This window comes from Carassius carassius, chromosome 6, assembly GCF_963082965.1.
Source record: "Carassius carassius chromosome 6, fCarCar2.1, whole genome shotgun sequence".
In the NCBI taxonomy this organism is placed as follows: Eukaryota; Metazoa; Chordata; class Actinopteri; order Cypriniformes; family Cyprinidae; genus Carassius; species Carassius carassius.
The window spans coordinates 28,838,795-28,858,843 of NC_081760.1; the positions used below are offsets into that span (position 1 = coordinate 28,838,795).

The following is a 20,049-nucleotide window of genomic DNA, read 5'->3' on the forward strand; positions in this document are numbered from 1 at the left end:
CCTATGTTTGATTTAATAAATCTTTGTTTCGTTTATCCCTCGGCTCCGTGTTCCTTCCAGCAGCGTAAGCCGTGACAATTAAGGGATTTTTTTCATTATTGATTGTACATCGTACAGAGGTAAAAATTATCTTACAAATACGATAATTATCGTACGTCTGGCAACACTGCTGGGTGGGGTTGTTACACCAATTTGACACTGGGAGAACGAAGGGATGTGTTTTTAAATTGACCAAATTAAGTTTGTGGATGTATCTTTCAGGCAAGGTGGACATGTAAGTACTTGACATGTTTAGTCTTAGGGATTTCTTAAGTTATTCACGATGCCGGCTGTGTACTGATGTTGTTTTTTGCCACTAATTTGTATGGAAGTCTATGGGAAATCTAATTTATTTTCTCCTAAAAAGGGGTGGTGATGTAATTGACGGTGTTCGTATTGGTGATAATGTTATCCTTAATAATCTGCTAACCAACCTTAAGGCACTACAAACGAATATGTGATGCAAAATATTTTAATTTTGTAGTGCCTTTAAGTGTGCATGTCATTGGAATTAAATGCAATGACAGCTTCTTTAGACTAATTAAGCAAGAGTCGTATCTGCTGGTTGGAAATTAAATTGCCATTCAGGATACTGTCAACTATTTAAATAGAATTATGACTGACTTTCTTCTCAGTCTACCAATTAATGTCTTGTTGATTGAAAAGACACGTGTTTGTAAAAAACGAATCCATTATTAAAACATTTTAAAGTCACATTCAAGGCTGCAAAAGTAATTGAAAAAGATTCAGAATAGCATACTACTCGTACATCATATAAAGAAAGATATGGCAGCAAGAGTAGTATGGTAGTGTGCTATTCCCGGAGTTCACATTTAACAAGACTAATTACCTGAACACTTTGTGAACCATTGTGTTTTTTTTTAGTTTTTGCCAGCTCTGTAGTCAGCCACAGTGAGCTTTAAAAACGCACAAATGCAATTGTGTGTGTGTGTGTTTTCTTCTGCAGTGGGATGGTGTGACCCCATAATGCATGTTGCTGTGGAGGAGAAAGAGCAGCTGAGTGATGTTTCCTGTTGCTTCATTGCATCCATTTTATCAGCTTTTACTAGAGCCTGTCAAACAGTTCACATTTAACTTATATCTTCAAAGCGTCTTGTGATCAAACCAGAGAACAACAGAAGTACAACTCTTAAATTAATGTGATGTGGATTCTTTTGTCTGACAAAGAAACAGCTGCATAAACACTAACTTGTTGTTGTTTTTATGTCATGAAAATTTTTTTTGACAGAAATGTATTGTCTTCTTCTTAGTTATGAAAAATGGAGAGGGGGAAAAAGGTAAGAGTATATTTCTTTGGCCCATTTGTGAAAAATTATATTGTGTGTGAGAGATATTATTGGGGTAATTGTATTGTACTTGTATTGAGATATATTTTCCATAAGGAGAGGAAAGTCAAGAAAATTCTTATTTTTTCACTGGCCATCTGGACCAAAAAAAAAAAAAATGGACCCACAGTTGCTATGGTGACTGAATACTTTGATAAGCAGCCTTCTCTGTAGATAGATCATTGCAAGATGTACATACAGCATTGCTGATAAAGTCTTCATGCACATTCCTGAATCAATGCCTGTAGCTAGACAATGACTAGAGCCACCTTTACATCAGCGTTGTTGGTCTAGGGCTTTAATTCACAATATTGGAAGGACTTCAATAGCATTTGGTGCAGTGCCAAAATCCTACTCAGAATCCACCTTCAGTGAATTGACAACAGTTGGGCTAGTACCCTTAGAGGCCATTTTATTGATATGTTCATTTTTTCTTAAATTAAGAGAGTACCACTGATGACTGTGGACCACTTTTACAAACAAAGACTGAGTAAACAGGGTCGCTCTCATAGGAAGACTAATGGAAAATGCCGGAAAACCAGCTGCTTGCACTCACTGAAACTGCCCTGTACTGCTGTTCTGGCAGCTGACTGTGGCTGTGGTCATGTTAATAGGTGCTGGAAGTACTGAACTGATTTTATTTTTCATCCTATGAGAGTGACCCTGTTAACTCAGTCTTTGTTTGTAAAATAGGTGCACAGTCCTCAGAGGAGCTCTCTTACAGTAGTTTAAGAAAACATGAACACATAAACAAAATGGCCACTAAGGGTACTAGCCCAGCTGTTGTCAATTCACTGAAGGTGGATTCTGGGTAGGATTTTGGCATTTCATATTTAGGTGTATCTTCCTTAAGCTATGCTTTTATAATTAAGCTACTGATGATGCTTAGTAGGTTACTAAAGTGTAGAAGTTTTGCACTGTAATGTATGAACAACACACATCTCTTGGATTTTTAACTTGTGTAAAAATATTTTGTAAAAATAGACAATATCCATCCAGTTTTCTGCCAATCAGAGACAAACCGAGATGAAGTGAGGGCCCCATTTTTACAAATGCCTAAATAATGTTTTGATATATTAAACATAAAATGTTGAAAATTGATTATTTAAATAATTTAAATAAAATAAAGGTACTTTAAATGTGAACCGCCAGTAGGTGGCAGAAAGTTACTGTTATTAAGTAAATAACTGAATAAATGAAACATATACATATTTTATTCATTCAGGAACAAAACACCATCATGTTGCTCAGAGAGGCAAAACAACACTGTGGCTTTATAAATAGTGCAAAAACAGGCAATATGGTTTCTAAAACGTAAGTCTCTTAATTAACTTATAGTTTATTGATCTTGCAAAAATAATATATATATATATTACCACTGTCATGTGTCACGATCATCAGCTGGAGTGCCCATGAACTCCAATAGAGGGCACTCCACTCAGGACTCAGGCATTCTTGTATTTCCATTCCCAACTCCATTTCCCATAATCCCGTGCTTAGGGCTAATAACCACCAGGTGTTCCCCATTACCACATAAACTGTGTTTGGACTCTCTAATAGGGCAAAGTCTTGTTTAGTTCTGTCTGGCATTTCCAAGCGTTTTCCTAGTGTTTGTTCCTTCCGTGTTTGAGTTTGGATTGTTTATACCGAATGTGATTCTCTGCTGCCTGCCCTGACCTCTGCTTGTGTCTGTTTTCGATTTTGGATATCCCTTGACATACCTGACGCTGTCCTTTGATCATTGCCTGTTTGACCACTCTGATAATAAACCACTGCATATGGATCCGAACGTCTCTGACTCCATGTTACATCATGTTTCCTCTTTTCCTCCTCTTGCTTTTTTCCCCCACTTCTGGCTGCCAGAGGGATGAATCCTCTTCATGGTTAAATTAGACAATGCACGAGTAAGCGCTGTGCCAGTTTGAAAATGGCGGCGGACCAATCACAAGGAATAAAGCGAGGACATCCTGCATAACGCGAGAGGGGTGCAGATTTATTGCACCATATTATATTAAAGACATTTCCGATTGTTCAAATGGTCAACTGTAGGGGGCCCCCTCAAAATGCAGGGCCCCAGGCAATTGCCTGCCTTGCCTGCCCTATTGCTATGCCTCTGCTGCCAGTGTGTGTCTGTGTGTGTGAGAATTGTTTGCAGGATCAATGGTTTTCTGTCCTCTGCATGTAGGCTATAGGTGTGGAAGAAATAATGGAATTGTACTGGTTGATTCACACTAGCTGCTCTCCCTCACACCCTCCTTTCCATGGTGACCTTACTGAGACGCTTTTAGCAATCAGTGGCTTTGATAATATTGTACATTATGTCCAAAAGCCAGGTTCTTATAATAACATCCATCAGATTCATAATGTGAAGCTGACACATAATTATACCAAATTATAAAGTGCAAGAATAAGTAAGATTTTAGTCCAATTATTATTAGCATTTTTACTGTGCCATAATATACTACTTTCACTTGCTCTTTGTGAGCAGCTATTAAGTCATTTATTCAGAAGTCATAATATTGAAATGACTCCCAGCTAATAAGAATAAGAAAATTAAATGCTACACCATTCTGTCTGTATTGTATTCCTTCAAAAGGCACATTACAGCTTGTGCAACAACAGAATATGCATTTTTGATTAAATATCTTTCTTTATTTACTCTTGATCTCTCATCGATTATAGAATGAGTGCTAAATGACAGCTAAAATTACCTTATAAAGCTAAATCAAGTTAGATAAAAACTTTATAAAGTGTTATTAATGACCTTGTGTAAACTAAGCACTCAGAAGTCTGGAGTCTTTGACGCATCTTACTCACAGAATAAACACTGTCTATTAAACATAGTATATTTACAGTATATTTTAATCAAAGGGCAGCAACTAATCAAGTCTTTGAATTCTTTTATCCTGAAACATAATGTATCCCCTGATACGATGGATGGGATGGGGGCACAAACAAGTTGTAAACACGCACATGCACAGTTAAAGCAAAGACTCCTGCATGACCCAAATCTATCAGATCACAGAGGATCTCAACTTCTGTTTTAATTAAACCTACAGGAATTAGCTCAACGTGAAATTTGCACTCCTTTTGGTTAAAGCAAATCTTCAGAAAGGAAATCAGGAATGCCCCACAGCTGGAAACCTTGTGAGAAGTACTCAAAATGATTAAATATTGCCATTAAGCTCCATGATGGTTTATTTCATTTTATTTTATTAGTTTTAATTTTGCTTTTTTTGTAGAATAACTTTAATGTTCCAATGATTATTTACAATATGTCTACTGGTACAGAAGTGTTACTTCTATTACAGATTAACTGGAGGAAAGTGGTCTCAGATTTATTTATTTAGATATTTCAATATTTGGCCACAACTTGACATTTGCAATAATATGGTGTGCAATGGGATATTATATTATATTGTATGATTTCAATAAAATTTTGTAACCATGTAGTTAGTGCACATAATTCTTAAAAAGTTTTATTTATTTACATTTTTGGATTTAATTACATTTGTTTTTGAAATTTGGCAGTATAAACAGTTAAAATAACAGCATGTTGAGTTCCAGAACACATAAGTAAATAAATAAACAATGTTCCTGCATAATCCCACATTCAAGCTGTTTTTGTTGGACTATCCAGATTTTTTTGAAAAGCATGAAATCATCAGAAATTCGGTCGTGATTCGCAACCAGGATGAGCTACCCAAGTCCAGAGGGACATTTTAGCATGTCACAGTCAGTGTTGAAGTGGGTGAAATTGAATCAGCTCTCCGCTCGGCTGATGGCAGGGGGCCCCTGCCGTGGCATCGTGATTCCCTTATTTCCCGTCGGTGGTACCTGAGAGGCATTAAGTTGTGGGCGAAAGATAAAAAAAATGGAGGAAAAAATACACTGAAATGGAGTCCTTCTTCAAAGCAGCTGGCACAAGCTACTACCAAGAACATCTCACATCTCACATCTCCAAGTACATGAGCACAGCAGCAAGTGTGAAAGAGAACCCACTAACTCACTAACAAAACTTCATCCTGAGGGATTTGCAGAGCTTTCCACAAATAGGTCCAGATGTAGAGCCTGCTTTATTTGATTGTGTATTGATGGTAAAGTTTATAACAGGGGTTTCCAAACTCGGTCCTGGAGGGCCGGTGTCCTGCAGAGTTTAGCTCCAACCCCAATTAAACACACCTGAACCAGCAAATTCAGTCAAGTCAAGTCAGCTTTATTGTCAATTCTTCCACATGTACAGCACATACATACAGATAATTTAAATTGCGTTACTCTCAAACCCTTGGTGCTTACAGATTACACTAACAGTAGAGCATAAAAATACAGATATATGCAGATTAAATGTAAAATGCAACTATACAAATAAGGGCATGTAAAAAAATCATACAGTTAAATAAAGCAGCACAAGGCACATGGCAGATAGAGGGCAAACCTGTGAAGTAAACAAACAGTGCAGATAAAATGAGTGTAGTGCAAAAGAGCTTAATCAGTCTGACAAAAAGCTCAGAGAGCAGTTCTGTATTTAAACTGACTGAAGAGGTAGTTGAATGAGGTAGTGAGCAGACCAATGCTGCACAAAGTGACTGGTGCAGGTAAGAGTTTGTTAGTGGGAGGCGGGGAGAGGAAGGACCTGGGAGCTGGGTGGGGTTCATCGTTCAGTGGTGCCTGGGGCAAAAGAGGGAAGGGGGGGAGGGCAGGTCGGGAGGGAGTTTAGCTTCATGACAGCCTGATGAAGCTGTCCTTTTGTCTGCTGGTCCTTAGCCTGCTGGTCTTATCCCTGAAGGCAGCAGACTGAAGAAGCTGTGTGACGGGTGAGTGGGATCACCCAAAGCAGAGGACTTTGTGGGTGAGACGGAGGAACTAGAGATGCTGCTGTGCTTTCTTGACCAGTACTGCGGTGTTGTCAGTCCAGGAGAGGTCCTCTGTGATGTGCACACCCAGGAACTTGGGAAACTATATGAAACTTGCACATCTATACACTGTTTAAGTGTGAATGGCAGCTTTTATTCGTTGTATTGTTTTTTGGCATTGTTTTTCCTTTGCACTTCTAGTGATTGCAAGAGTAATTTAATAAGCAAGGGTCTTTCTTTACTTAGTGTAATTTATCAACATGCTTATGTGTGTGTGTGTGTGTGTGTGTGTGTGTGTGTGTGTGTGTGTGTGTGTGTGTGTGTGTGTGTGTGTGTGTGCATGATCATCATACAAACACATGATATAAATTTCACTTTCAATGGAAAGAATTAGAATAATCTATATATACTTACACTGCCTGGAATGGCAACATGACACCATCACATAAGACTCAATAAACTCTGTGATGATGGCACATAGATATACATTACAGTTATAGTAATACAAGGTTTGTTTTTAGTGGCTCTTTGTGCACAGCACAAAATGCACTTAATTCAGTCAATTTAACTAAAAAACAAACAAATAAAAAAGAAATATATATATATATATATATATATCATGCTAAATAAGTATTTCAAATACACATTTATAAGAGAAAAATATATAAATAGTTTTCAATCAGAAGAGCTGTCTTTTAAAAGCAGCCCATTATTATTATTATTATTATTATTATTATTATTATTATTATTATTATTATTATTATTATTATTATTATTATTATTCTTGAATACAAACACACTTGTTTATCCTGTTCTGGGAATTTATGGTTTATTCTTTAAATATGAACATTATGTAATGACATATTATCATGTTTTAAATGAAATTCACAGGTTTAAATTAGATAGAGATCCATTGTGAATGTAAAAAGGTGATGACTAGACCTTGGCAAAATGTATGTATCTCTCGTCCTTCAGAGAAGAATGCAGCATTATTTTAATTCTGCTACTTGAATGTTGTAAGGTACTTGTAGTATTGTAAAATATCTCTGCATTCTTTGTTGTTTTTTTCTCTTGTAAATCAAAGGATTGTTTCATGCCCCCTTCCGCACTGGAGTGTTGTGCTCATTTAAAGCAGACTATTGAAAAATTCAAAATAATAATAAAAAACAAAATGCAATAATTAAATAAATATTGTGAGTCATTCCAAGGTGCTGAAATTTTCTTTGCCACATATCGGGAGCACGCAGCAGGAGCCAGACTGGCTATCATCACATCTCTGCTGAAAAAATTAATTAATTAATTATTGAAGACGTCGGCACAGTTTCTCTAAATTATATGTTTCATTCTTTTTATATTTTAAATCAGTCCAGACTGTAAAGAAGACTGTGAGAAGCCTCAAGTGATTTTTATTTATTTTTAATTTTTTTTTACTGCTCCTTTCAATATATTTTTAATTTCATTTTACTTTTTCAAAGGATTTTTCTGCCTCATAATGTCTAAAACTACAACTCCCCAGTGAACACTAAACTAATCATTTAATATACAGTCCTCTCGCTTTTCAACTGTTTTGTCATTGCATTGTATTCCAGTTTTAGAGTCTTTGGCACTGCTAAATTTGTTTAAATTTCTCATCATTTCTATGTCAGCTTGAAAAGTGTGTGCCAAATGAATACATGTACATTTATTTAAACTATTCTGTGCTCTCACTACTTGTCCAAAAGGCTTTACTGTCATTTTTCACACATTGCAGAGAGGTGAAAAGCAAATGTGGTTTCTCTGAAAAAGTCAAGACATTTACAGTAACATTGTACAGTGTAGACCTACTGCATGACTGACTTTATATTGGTGCAGCAAAACATATCCTTTCATAGTTGACGGAAAATAACATCAGCTTGTTTTGTCACACTAGATTTTGTGGGTGTAAATACACGTGTTTGCTAAAAAAAAAAAAAAAAAAAAAAAAAAAAAACCTTGCAAAAGTTTATTCACAATAGTTTGCTGAGAGTTACGCCCATAATTTGTGCTAGTATCATGGGATGTAGGAATAAGGTGGTATAAAACACATTGTTTGGAGCATGCTGATAAATTTGGATCTGCAATCTCATGCTGCTTTATTCAACCACCTGTAGGCAAATATTTTTGTACAGCTGAAAGTGTTTACTGAATATTCTCTCTGGCTTTGTTTTTAATTAAATTTTAATAATTTAACACCTCCCTTTCTAGGCTTTTGCCTCGTCAATACATTCACTACCTCGCACACGTCCCTCTTCACCTTGGCCAACATCTTGTTTCAAGCTTCTCCTGATCTGACACTTTGTCCTCTTCAGTCATGGAATGATGTCTTTAAATAACCCTTCCGGTCAGACTTGGCACATACATGTTCTCATATGTCCGACCGTGTAAATGGAGCCTTATGTGTTTGCCATAGGCACTGTTATTACAAATATGCAGTTTGTAGTTCCTGTGATTATAGAAGGTATTAGTATAGACTGAACTTGGCGTTTGCTTTGCCTCATGCTGCTTATTTGAGCAATACTGGGGTGCCAACAGACTCCAGAGGTTTTTATTTAAGATGTTCCCAAGAACTAATTGAAGTATGCATACACATAAGTGTATATTCACAATATTTAACACCCTACATTACTCACTTACGCTTCTCTTACTAACAACTTCTCACTCTCTCACACACCTGATATTCTGTTACACGAAGGTGTTGCTCCACACATTGTCGGATCTCTTAACAAAACACTGAACGTCATCCAGAAGATCTGTTTTTTCCCATAAATAATTCTCTGAAAAATCTGATTATATCTTCCTCAGATTGTCTCAGATTACTTTGGGTTCTTGCGTAACAAGCTCTCAGATGTGATTAGACTGAATCTAATGCTGTCTCCTCAGATTTCCTTTCCACTAAACGGTCTGCTCATGGGACAAAAGAACCTCAATGCAGTGCCCTTTTGGTTGGACTGCTGCCCTGACCATTGTATTTCCAGCTCTTCTGGGCTTAGAGGAAATCATCAGCCCACTTTATCTAAATACATGAAATTAAAGGGGAAGGATATCATGTTTTGGGGGCGTAATGTCAAATAGGAAATTAAATATGAACAGTTGTACAACCTACATGATTGGTATCTGTGATAACAAGTGCCTGTGACTAAAAAGTAATTGAAGATCAGACTATCTTTCCTCTGACTCAGACTTTACTTATGGCACAATTGTAAAAAAGTCTGTTTATTTATGACCCTGTCTGCACACTGAAAGCGGCTAGGGCTGATTTAACACAGAAACCCAAAGAAAAGTGCTTGAGTAAATCAATTGTGCGCATTACTGCTGTATCCCGACCTTGTTGTTTGAACTAAGGGATTATGGTTAGCTATCATTTTATCTGGTCATCTACTGCAATGATTATGGCTACAGAAGGAAAGTACTGAGAGACCAGAAAATATATTTCAAAATAAAAAAGAAAAGATATGTGAATATACAGTACAGTCAAATATACAATTTTTTTTTTTTGCAAAAATACAAACAAGTAGTCACCCTTAACACAGTTCTCTATTATAGTATATAAACATACATTCAGACAAGTGCATCTGAAATTATAACTGATATTGGAAATACAATGGTGTGGGACAAGAAAGCAATTATAAGCATTAAAAAGAGCCTGAACTGATATCTCTATATATAGAAAGCCATAAAATGACTTCTACATTCTTCAAATGACATTTTCTTTTGCTTTTTCCCCTATGGGTTTGTATCCTGTGATAAAACTTAAGTGAAAACAGTGGGAACGTGGCTCAGAATCAGGCCAGATGAATGATGTCTTCTTTGCAGGATGTGTACGTGTGCACCTCCATGGATGTCTGCGCTGATCTGATCCCTGAGGCAAGGCAGGAATAAAACTGAGGTTGTAAAACATTCCCTTTATTTGTAGCCACCTACTGTGCAATGCCACACTCTCTACCATGCATGCATATGAATCGTGACTAGCATAGAAACAAAGGCAAGTCATTTCCCCACAAAATCCAACAGTGTCAAGCTGCTTATCCTTAATTTCAAATATTTAATGATCAGTCCGTCAACCAGAACAGCATGTTTCTTAATTTCATCTGCTGTTCTTTGTGTCACTGAGCATGCAGAAAGAGTTCTAGCAATTTAAAACTCAAGCAGCGTGCTACGAAGCACTAGAAGTTAACACCCACTCTTACTTCTTACACAATCAGCAACAGTGATTTTCTCTCCTGTAGTGTTGGTGAGGCAGTTTTGTGAGAGGTTCAGAGCTACACATCAACATGTGACACAGATCAGAGAATCCCACAGCTAATGAGGGGGAGAAATTAGCAGAAGGAGAGGAGTGATTTCAGATTGGACTCTGTCATTAAGCTTTTCTCAGTTACAAAGCCTGCCTGAGCTCTCAGAACATGTCAAGTGCTAGAGCATGAGTTTGGTGAGATCCTTATTATTATTATTATTATTTTACTTATACTTATTTATTTGAATAGCTGTGGCAGTATTACTTTTACAGTAATATAGAATTAGTATAGTCTTTTTTTTCAGGTTTTTCAGATAATTAAGAATCCACATGCTTGCAGAGTATATGTGACGGCTGCAGGGGAATGTGTATGAATACACCATATTTAAAAGGTATCATGATATTTCATGACAAAACAATGGAAAAAAGAAAACGATTAAATGTCAAAACTTCAGTGGTTCGCTGTCAGAAATCTTTTGTTATTGTTTTAAAGACAGTTGGTTTCTTTGCAGGACGTTTGTAATCCCTGAAGGAAAATGATAAAGAAAATATTCTTTACTGTACCACTTTCTTTACAGAATCCCCTCTTCTTTTCTTCCTTCCTGCAGAGTTTAATTTAGAGTTGAAAATAATCTCACAATGACAGGTTTTTAGGATCAGTGATGTTTTATATTCATTACATTGCATATACACTATCAGATATACTTGTGTACACAGGGGGCTTCAATTCACGCTAATGATTTCTGAAGGATCATGTGACACTGAATACTGGAGTAATTTTGAATAAAGGCTGAATAAAGGCCTAATTTTATTTCCCAATATTATTACTGTTTTTACTGTATGTGTCATCAAAATAAAAATGCAGCCTTGGGGAGCCTAAGCGACTTCTTCTTCTTTTTTTTTTTTAATCCTGCTGAACCCAAACTTTTAAACTGCTGTATACATGGACTGAAAATGGATCTGAACCTTGAACCAGAATATCATAGACAAGCAAGTAACACTTAGAAACTGCATAACAACACACTAAGAGCCACACAGAACACCTCAGGCAAACACCACTCACATTTTCTTCAGAAAAGGTCAAAATCAATTTAACAATCTGTTCTGCTCAATGTTCAGTGTAAACTGCTTCCTGAATCAACATATTTGTGGTTAGTTGAAATTCAGAGCATAATTTATGAGTGTTTGTGTATGGGTTCTTAACAGTCTGTAATGACGGCTCATTTTAGAGAGACTAGTTTTTGAAAATCTTATGCCATGAGTCACAGGGTATTTAGGCTCAGTCAGTCAAGTTTGGTGACAATACAATTCATCACAGTAGTCTCTATAGCAACAATCAGACTAGGTCCACTTGGCTTGGTCTGATTCCTGAGTAATGTTCTACATCTGACATAATGTCATTACTGATTTGATTTCAAAATGTTAATGCTACATTTACATTTATGCATTTGGTGGACACGTTCATCCATAGCCACTTATATTGTATTCAAGCTATAATTTTTTCTAATGCATGCATTACCTGGGAATTTAAACCCATGACCTTGGTGTTGCACAGTAGAGTTACAAAGCTCTACCGTTTGAAAGGCTCAATGTTAATGCTAAATGACTTGCTCTATGACAGTATGTATATTTGTTGTTGTATTGATTGAGTGCTAATTTCAAAGTGTTAAAAAACATTTCTATTATCACTCTGTGATTACTTTATTAGGTAGATTTGTGAAAATTGTGCTGAAATAGGATTACTACTGTACATCACTAAAGTATAGAAAATAATCACCCCCTTTAAAATAATTACATGTTTGTTAATCACCCAGTTGGAAAAAGGATAAAACCCTTCTAAAAATTACTTGTAAACTCAATCACGTGCAAAGCAAACAATCAACTAACTATAGGTTGCAAGGCTCAGTCAAAAGATCACTGGAATAAATTTGTATAGGCACAAGTCAGGAGATTTATGACAAAGAGTGTTCATTTTGTGCATGTGACAACAATATCACAAATTCTCCACAAATGTGGCTTGTATGGGAGGGTTGCAAGAAAAAAGCCACTCCTCAAGAAAGGCTACATGCACGACTGAGCTTTGCCAAAACACCTTGAAGATTTTAAAGCAGATGGAGATAAAATTTAATTATTGGCCTCAACACCAAACGATATGTCTGGCGCAATTCCAATACAGCTCAATACAGCAAACCATGGAGGTGGTAAAGTTCTGTTATTGGGGTCTTTCTCTACAGCAGGGACTGAAGCACTTGTCAGGATAGAAGGAAACATGGATGAGGAAAATCTGCTGCCCTCTGCCAAAAAGTTGACAATGGGAAGAAGGCTTACCTTCCCACACAGTGGTTTAAGGAGAAAAGGGCGAATATCCTTGCATGGCCTAGTCAGAGCCCAGACTTAAATCACATTGAAAATCTGTGGAATGATCTGAAGACAGCAGTCCATAATGGTCAACATCAAATTTAACTGAACTTGAGCAGTTCTGCAAAGAAGAGTTGGCAAATATTGCAAAGTCTAGATGCGCAAAGTTAGTAGAGACATATCCCAACAGACTAAAGGCTGTATTTAAAGCAAAGGGTTGTTCAATAAAATACACACAAGGGGGTGATACTTTTTCCAACTCAGTAATTCATACATTTTGGTGTTATATCTCTCACTTATGTTATACAGTAAGTTGCACTGAGTAAATAAAAGCTTGTGTCAAAACAAAAAAAAAATGTCCATCTTCATTTCAGGCTGCAAAGCAACAAAATGTGATTATTTTAAAGGGTGTGGTTCTTTTCTACACCCACTGTATGTATGAACATTGTATGCAAGCACCTTGTTTGCACTGAGTGGAAATAGGCAGATGAATTGCTCAGACAAAAGCATCAGCTAGACAAAACCAACACAAGCTAGATTATTCAGTCTCAGATGAAGAAACGCAATACACCATCAGAGTAGTTTTATTGAATAATGAAAAAGGATGATTGAAGTCACCCAAGAGTGAATAAATCTTTATAGAGTTAATCATTTTGGATCCTTTGACATATGGCCGTTCTAATTGGGAGGCAAGAAGGCAGAAATGCTTTGGGCTTCATGTACTCATTCCCAGCACAGCTACCGGTAAAAGGAGAATCAAATCAGTCATATCAAAGCTTTTCCCCTCTGATCCTCCTTGAGCTTGGACTGCACTAACAGTAACACAGCACCAAAGGCACAGCAATTATTTATTAACATTTTGTTTCCTTTTGACAAAAGAAAATCAGAGCCCACTAGAAATCAATAGATATTCTGTAGTATATTCTACATACGTAATGTATTAGAAAAGTATGAAGTTGTGCCTCGCATAAATGGCCTATTTGGTGTTGTTCTCTATCTAAAATAATCTCATTCATATAATGTTAAGCAAAGCTTATTGTTCTAGTTTAGTTAGTTTTTTGGTGGAATGTGAACACGTTTTGCTTCTGACATACAGAGTTTAAATCAATTTTAAAAAGTAATTTCATGTAAGTTTGTAAAGGCGTCAAGATAATTTAATCAATATGATGGCGAAACAAATCACCCAACATTGCTTTTGGAATTACTGTATCTTGTCCGCTTTCAAAAAATGAAACATTCACAGACTCACAGCCCTGCAATTACAAACTATAAAACTTGACACTTCTATCACCAAACGTCCTTCCAGTGGTATGAATAATCAGTGAACGTATGACATTTTGAATTCGTAAGTGTGTCAAACTCAATTTATTTTCCACAAAGCTCTGGTCCAAGTGGCATCCTTCCTCCAGCAGGATCAGAAAATGTATGAGGAGACTGCTTCAGTTGCAGTACTTATGCTCTGACTGACAGTGAAGTTTCACACTTTATCTCCCTTGCACTCACTCTGAGGTGAACAATGGTGTTAAATATCTCATGGAGCTTTGCTGTGGGTGAAGATAGATTCCTTGTTCATTTCTTTTACAAGAATCTTTGAATGATTTGAATAGAAAGTCAATTTATACTCTTCAGTTCTGAACCAGTTCTCTGAAAGTAAATTTTGTTTTTTCCTTTTCAGTTTCAGTCAGCCTCAGATTCTCACTTTAGAATCTAATTGAATTATGTTCTCAGAACATTGTTATTATACTGAAAATGTAAACATAATATTTGAAAACTTTTGAACATAAACATTGGGATGAGGTACTTTATGGGGTTAGAAAATAGTTGAGTATGACAATTCAAAAGTGCACTCAATGCTACTAAAGTTATCTTCCCTAAGGGTTCAAGTAACCTAGTTTAAAACAATACTTACAAGCCAAACCCCTTTTACTCTGAAAGTCACCAGCTGTTCCTATTCCATTTGAATTTAACAAGCAGAGATGAACTGAAAACAGTAGCCCCATGCTCTCTCTCTCTCTCTCTCTCTCTCTCTCTCTCTCTCTCTCTATATATATATATATATTTATGATGTATCCATTTGAAAACAAAAATGAATATTTTCTCTGATGTATTATCTCTAAACCCATCTATCTACAACATCTAAAATGTGATTTTTCTCCATCATGGTTTCTCAATTAATCTACTACAGACATGCAGTCTCATGGGGTAATTCAATACTTAGGACCACAGAATGTAAGTGGTTGTAAATTATTATGAATATGTAACAGTATCAAATATTACATTTTCTCACAATTACATTTCTCACATTTACATTTCTTATCCAGTAATTTAAATTTTATCTATCTATATATATATATATTTTGCAACTAACTGTTGCAAAGTCTTCTGTATTCTTACTGTATTCTTAGAGTAACAGTGTTTTACTATGTGTACCATAATGCTTAACTAACAGTACTGTGCAGCACTGCATAGTCATCTGAGTCATGCTGAAGCATCAATATGTTGAACTGAGCATTGTATCTGCAAAATGACAAAACCTCAAAACAATATTTAATCAAAGTCATTTCTAATTATGATAAGACCAATTTAGAGACATGAAGAGAAAAAATAAAGCCCAGACTCTGTTCACAGTAAAATGAAAATCCAAGAGAAGTACAATACATTTATTTGTTCATTTTTGTTTGATCATTAGCTGTGCTTGTATTGACCTGTCAGTCATTTTGGAGATATCACAAGTATATGGAATAGAAAAGGAGAGAAGCCCAACATCCATAAAGACAGATGTTTCGCAATATACAAAAACAACCAAAGGAAAATTTGTTTTGCTTTTTAAAATTTACAGCAGCCTTATATATCATACTTGGCATTATATCACTATGATATTTTGAACAAATGGGATACACTGTACAAGCATAGCCACAAAGCTTAAATAGTTTATAATCTGATAAATTAAGCCTGTATATAAATAAATGTATCATTTATCGTCATCACTGAAAACCACTTACAGTGTTTCTTATGTCTAGTTCAGTAAGTACCTCTTCTGTATACTTTTTTATGGCATGTTATAGAGAGCAGCAGTATAGTGATTAATTTCACCGAAGGACATTTATAACAGTTTGTAATAGAGCTCTGATCAGTCAGGACAATACCCAAGCACATCAGGACAAAACTCTTCTTCAATCTGTCATATGGTGACAATGTTCGTTTCATATCTCTCAGCTGGAAATAAACAGCACATTTTTCACAATTCATCTTTTTTTTTTTGTCAACATAAGTAGACAGCCTTTCATGTTACATAGCTCTTCAGTCACAATGACACAAGCCATATGTGCAAACTCATCATAAAAATATATCTTGATAACTTCAGAGGGCCTGCAGCCATAATAAAGATGAGCCTGTTTCTTCTAATGCAGTAGAGCTTCCCAGTTCCGGTGTTTTTTTCTTTGTTTGTTTGTTTTTAAGCATTTTAGCTTTTGGAACCACCTATGTGACCAGCATTTGTTGTCCTCACAGACTCATGAAGAGCATAACACAACAAAGTAAGAAAAATATATCAGTGTTGTTGTGTACAGATTGTCAATGCAAAGAGAGAGAGGCAGTGGTGTTTTTGAAAATGTCTCTTTATCAATCACCTGTAAATGGCCCTGGATGCTGCCAGTGTTCTCTAAAAAGACCTCTTCCAGGACTTGCACAGGATCTTCTGAAAAGCTCGCCGGAAGTCCTGATTGAAGATAGTGTAGATGACAGGGTTGAGGGAGCTGTTGCAGTAACCGATCCAGAAGAAAAACTTGAAAAGGGTTTCATGGATGGTGCAGGGCTCACGGCAGATCCCATGCAGGCTGTAGCTGAAGAAGAACGGAAACCAGCAGACCACAAACACCCCCATGACCACCGCCAGCACAAAAGTGAACCGCTTCTCACGTGCCTGGGAAATTTTTTTTCTCGAAATGGTGTTCCTCCTTTTTCTCCGGGAGGAAAACAAGTCTAGGGACTTGCTGCTGGCTCGGGACTTTCGGCTGGAATGCTTAGAACTGGAGCTGTTCTTGCGGCTGGATCGGCGATCTTTTCTCGAGGGAACCGTATCGTTTTGTGTCCGTTTGGCCTTTTCATCAGACGAGCTGCTGTCCTCCAGTTCGGCATCTGGGTCATCCTCACCTTGTTTGCATTCCCCAGGTGGTGGCGAGGCACAGTGCCCGTTTTCCTGCCTGGAATCCTCACGGCTCAAACCATTCTCCAGACGTGGCGTTCCTGATCCTATATCCTGATCATGGCGCTTTTCTGACATATTCCGGGTTCTTGTTTTAGCCACCTGGTAGATTCGGATGTAAACAAGGATCATGATGACACACGGGGCAAAGAATGACCCGATGCTGGAGTACAGGATGTACCACGTGTGATCATTAAGCTGGCATTGTGGTTCGCTCCTGTCACCCTCGTTATTCCGGTTCATGGAGATGAGCGGTGGGAAGGAGATTACAGCCGCGATCAACCATACCACCACAATCATGCCCTTTACCCTGCGAGGTGTCCGCTTTAAGTTATACTCGACCGCCTTTGTTACAGACCAATACCTGTCCAGACTTATGGCACAGAGATGAACAATAGAAGATGTGCAGAAAAGGACATCTAGTGCTAGATATATATCACACCAAACTTTCCCAAAAAACCAGTAGCCCATTAATTCATTGGCCAGAGAGAAAGGGATTATCAGGGTGGCCACCAGAATGTCCGCACTGGCCAGAGACACGAGAAAAAGGTTTTGTGGTGGCTTGAGCGCTCTGCTCGTTAAAACGGCGATAACGACCAGCACATTCCCCACTATTGTAAACAAGATGAGGAAGCTCACCAGCCCCGCGAGCCCTATAATGGTGGCAGGAGAATAGCGACTTGTAGAATTCCCAGAGGATGTAAAACCAATGTCCTTGTAAGTGTCCGATTCACTTGCGAAGCTTAAGTTATGCATACTGATTTAGAAAAAGGTCTATTGTCCAATAAATCGTCCACGCACGTATCACTATAAGTTATTTGCAGGTCCGTCTCTGTTTCTTCTTACATTGTGTTATTATTATTTTAATCCCGTTCGCGTCTTTTTCTTTTCCGCGCAATTCCTCTTACGGCTCATTTGTTTGCGGCTTTTAAGAAGAGACCCATCCCGTAGTGAGTTTGAAGTAACCATCACCGTCTCTTACATCCGTGCTACCTGTTCGTCCTCTCACGGGCGTCTCTCTCAGCATCCTCGCGCACTCTCCACCCGAGCGAGACACCGCGCGCCCTGCCCGCCCGGGACACAACTATCCACGTGCTGACAACATTAAACTGATGGAGCGCCGCCCCGCCCTTGGAGAGAATCGGAATGCTGAAATACCCATCCACCTTTTAGCGTTGTATTCTTTGTTACAATTAACATTTTAAATCAGATCGTAGCGAGATTTTATGCATTTCATCTTTACGCGACTCTGAACAGACAACAGGAGGCTTTAACCTGGGCAAACATGCGATGGCCAAATGGTACGCCGAGGGGAAAATACATTTATTTAATTTCATAGTACTAGGCGTTGTCAGGAATAACGTTGTTCAGTGGTGGAAAAGGACCGTGAACTGTGTAGAAACTGTGGCTTTCGTCATCTTTGCTCGCTTGGTGTCACTGCTGTAACAATACCATTGTGATTTTAAATAATGTAAAAACCCGTTAACGCATGTTTTCCACCAAATATTTAATCTAGGCATATCTTTTATTTAAATTAATTGCCTTTCATAATTAAGATAAAATAAAATATTTAATTTGCATCTGTTTTTATTTTAGTATTGTACAAATGATTTGGTATACATATTTGCAACTGGTTTATTTTATTTATTTATTTATTTATTTAGTAATTTACATGTTCTTGATATAAAATTTAATTTTGCCATTACATTGCCATTTTATATCATATGGCAAGTTGGCTATATGGTTTACTGTACTATACAGTACGTTCAGTGTGTGTGTGTGTGTGTGCCCATGAGAAAGAGAGCACTTGCAATTTGTCAACATACTGCAGAGCATGATAGATTGGATTGGAGAGGAACTAATTAATGATTTTGTGAGAGTCCCATCAGAGAGGTCGAAGAGGTAGTCATGGGTCCTGTTAAAGAGGTGGGCATCACGGCAAGGGAGACAGAAGGCAGGAAACTTATCACTGATGTCCAATGAAGTTCTAAAAGTCCAGGCCATTTTTTTTAAAGCTGCCATGCATGTGGCAGAGACTAAGTTACTGTAACTCACCCCGATCTGAAAAGATTAACTACAGTATCAGTTCTTTCAGAGTGTAAGAGCATTTTGTCAACAGTGTTGACTAAGGTAAATGGCATTACTGCACACATTAGTGCAAGTTCATGTAGTAATTAGGTTACATTGTTTGAACTGGCACAAAACCACACACCAGTGTTATATCTCCTTTGATCGTGTTAACACATTAGATTTATGGATTTTATGTCAATTTGGTCAGGTAATGTGTGTTTTCTAATGATGACTGTATATTGTAATATTTTTCATCCAGCAAATCAAATTTCAAACACATGTCTTACATGGTTTAAATTAACTGATTTTTAAAGTTACCAGCTGGAAAAAAAATTATGTTGTGTATTGCTGATTAAACCGAAAGTTCTCATTAAATGTCACAATGAAATGTTTTGAAAGAGTAATTGTGTGTAAGGTGAAATGTACTGTACAGCCCTGATGAAAGTATCTATCTTAAGTACCAGTCTAATTTATACTTTAAAATGAGCATAGTGTACAACGATTATTGTTGGCTCTTACGACAAATTGCTTGCAATGTGTCTTAAACCTCTTTGTTTAAAAACATCTGCTGAATTAATAAATGTAAATGATAGCATTAATGACAAGTTATCTTGTCATTTTGTACCAAGAGTATTCTAGAATATTCTAAGCATTTAATGTAATTAAAGGGGGGGGGGGAGGGGATCATGGTGACTTTGGTCGAGATGATTGATGCTTTTCTCTGACCCCTAGTGAAGGTCCCCAGTGAAATGCTTTTCTTGACATTTAATTTTTACAACTTAAAAGTCACCACTAGTAGATAGTCAGTAAAAGAAAGTGAAATTTCTTTCTTAAACCTTACAGAATGAAATATGCTAATGATGTTAGTGTGTGATGTATTTACTCAGCTTGAAGAGAAATTACTAAGGAACGAAAATTAGTTGGACTCAT

At 37.0% G+C, this 20,049-nt stretch overlaps 1 protein-coding gene across 1 annotated transcript; it reads right to left on the minus strand.

Moving 5' to 3' along the window:
• Positions 1–16,042: 16,042 nt before the first annotated feature.
• On the minus strand, positions 16,043–18,208 carry LOC132141960 (alpha-2C adrenergic receptor-like). Its single transcript, XM_059551605.1, has one exon. The coding sequence runs from the start codon at positions 17,803–17,805 to the stop codon at positions 16,507–16,509; it is 1,299 nt and encodes a 432-aa protein (XP_059407588.1). The 5' UTR covers positions 17,806–18,208; the 3' UTR covers positions 16,043–16,506.
• Between the last annotated feature and the right edge of the window lie 1,841 nt (positions 18,209–20,049).

Coding starts and splice junctions, on each gene's coding strand:
- LOC132141960 (XM_059551605.1), bottom strand. CDS start 17,805: ATGCATAACTTAAGCTTCGCAAGTGAATCGGACACTTACAAGGACATT.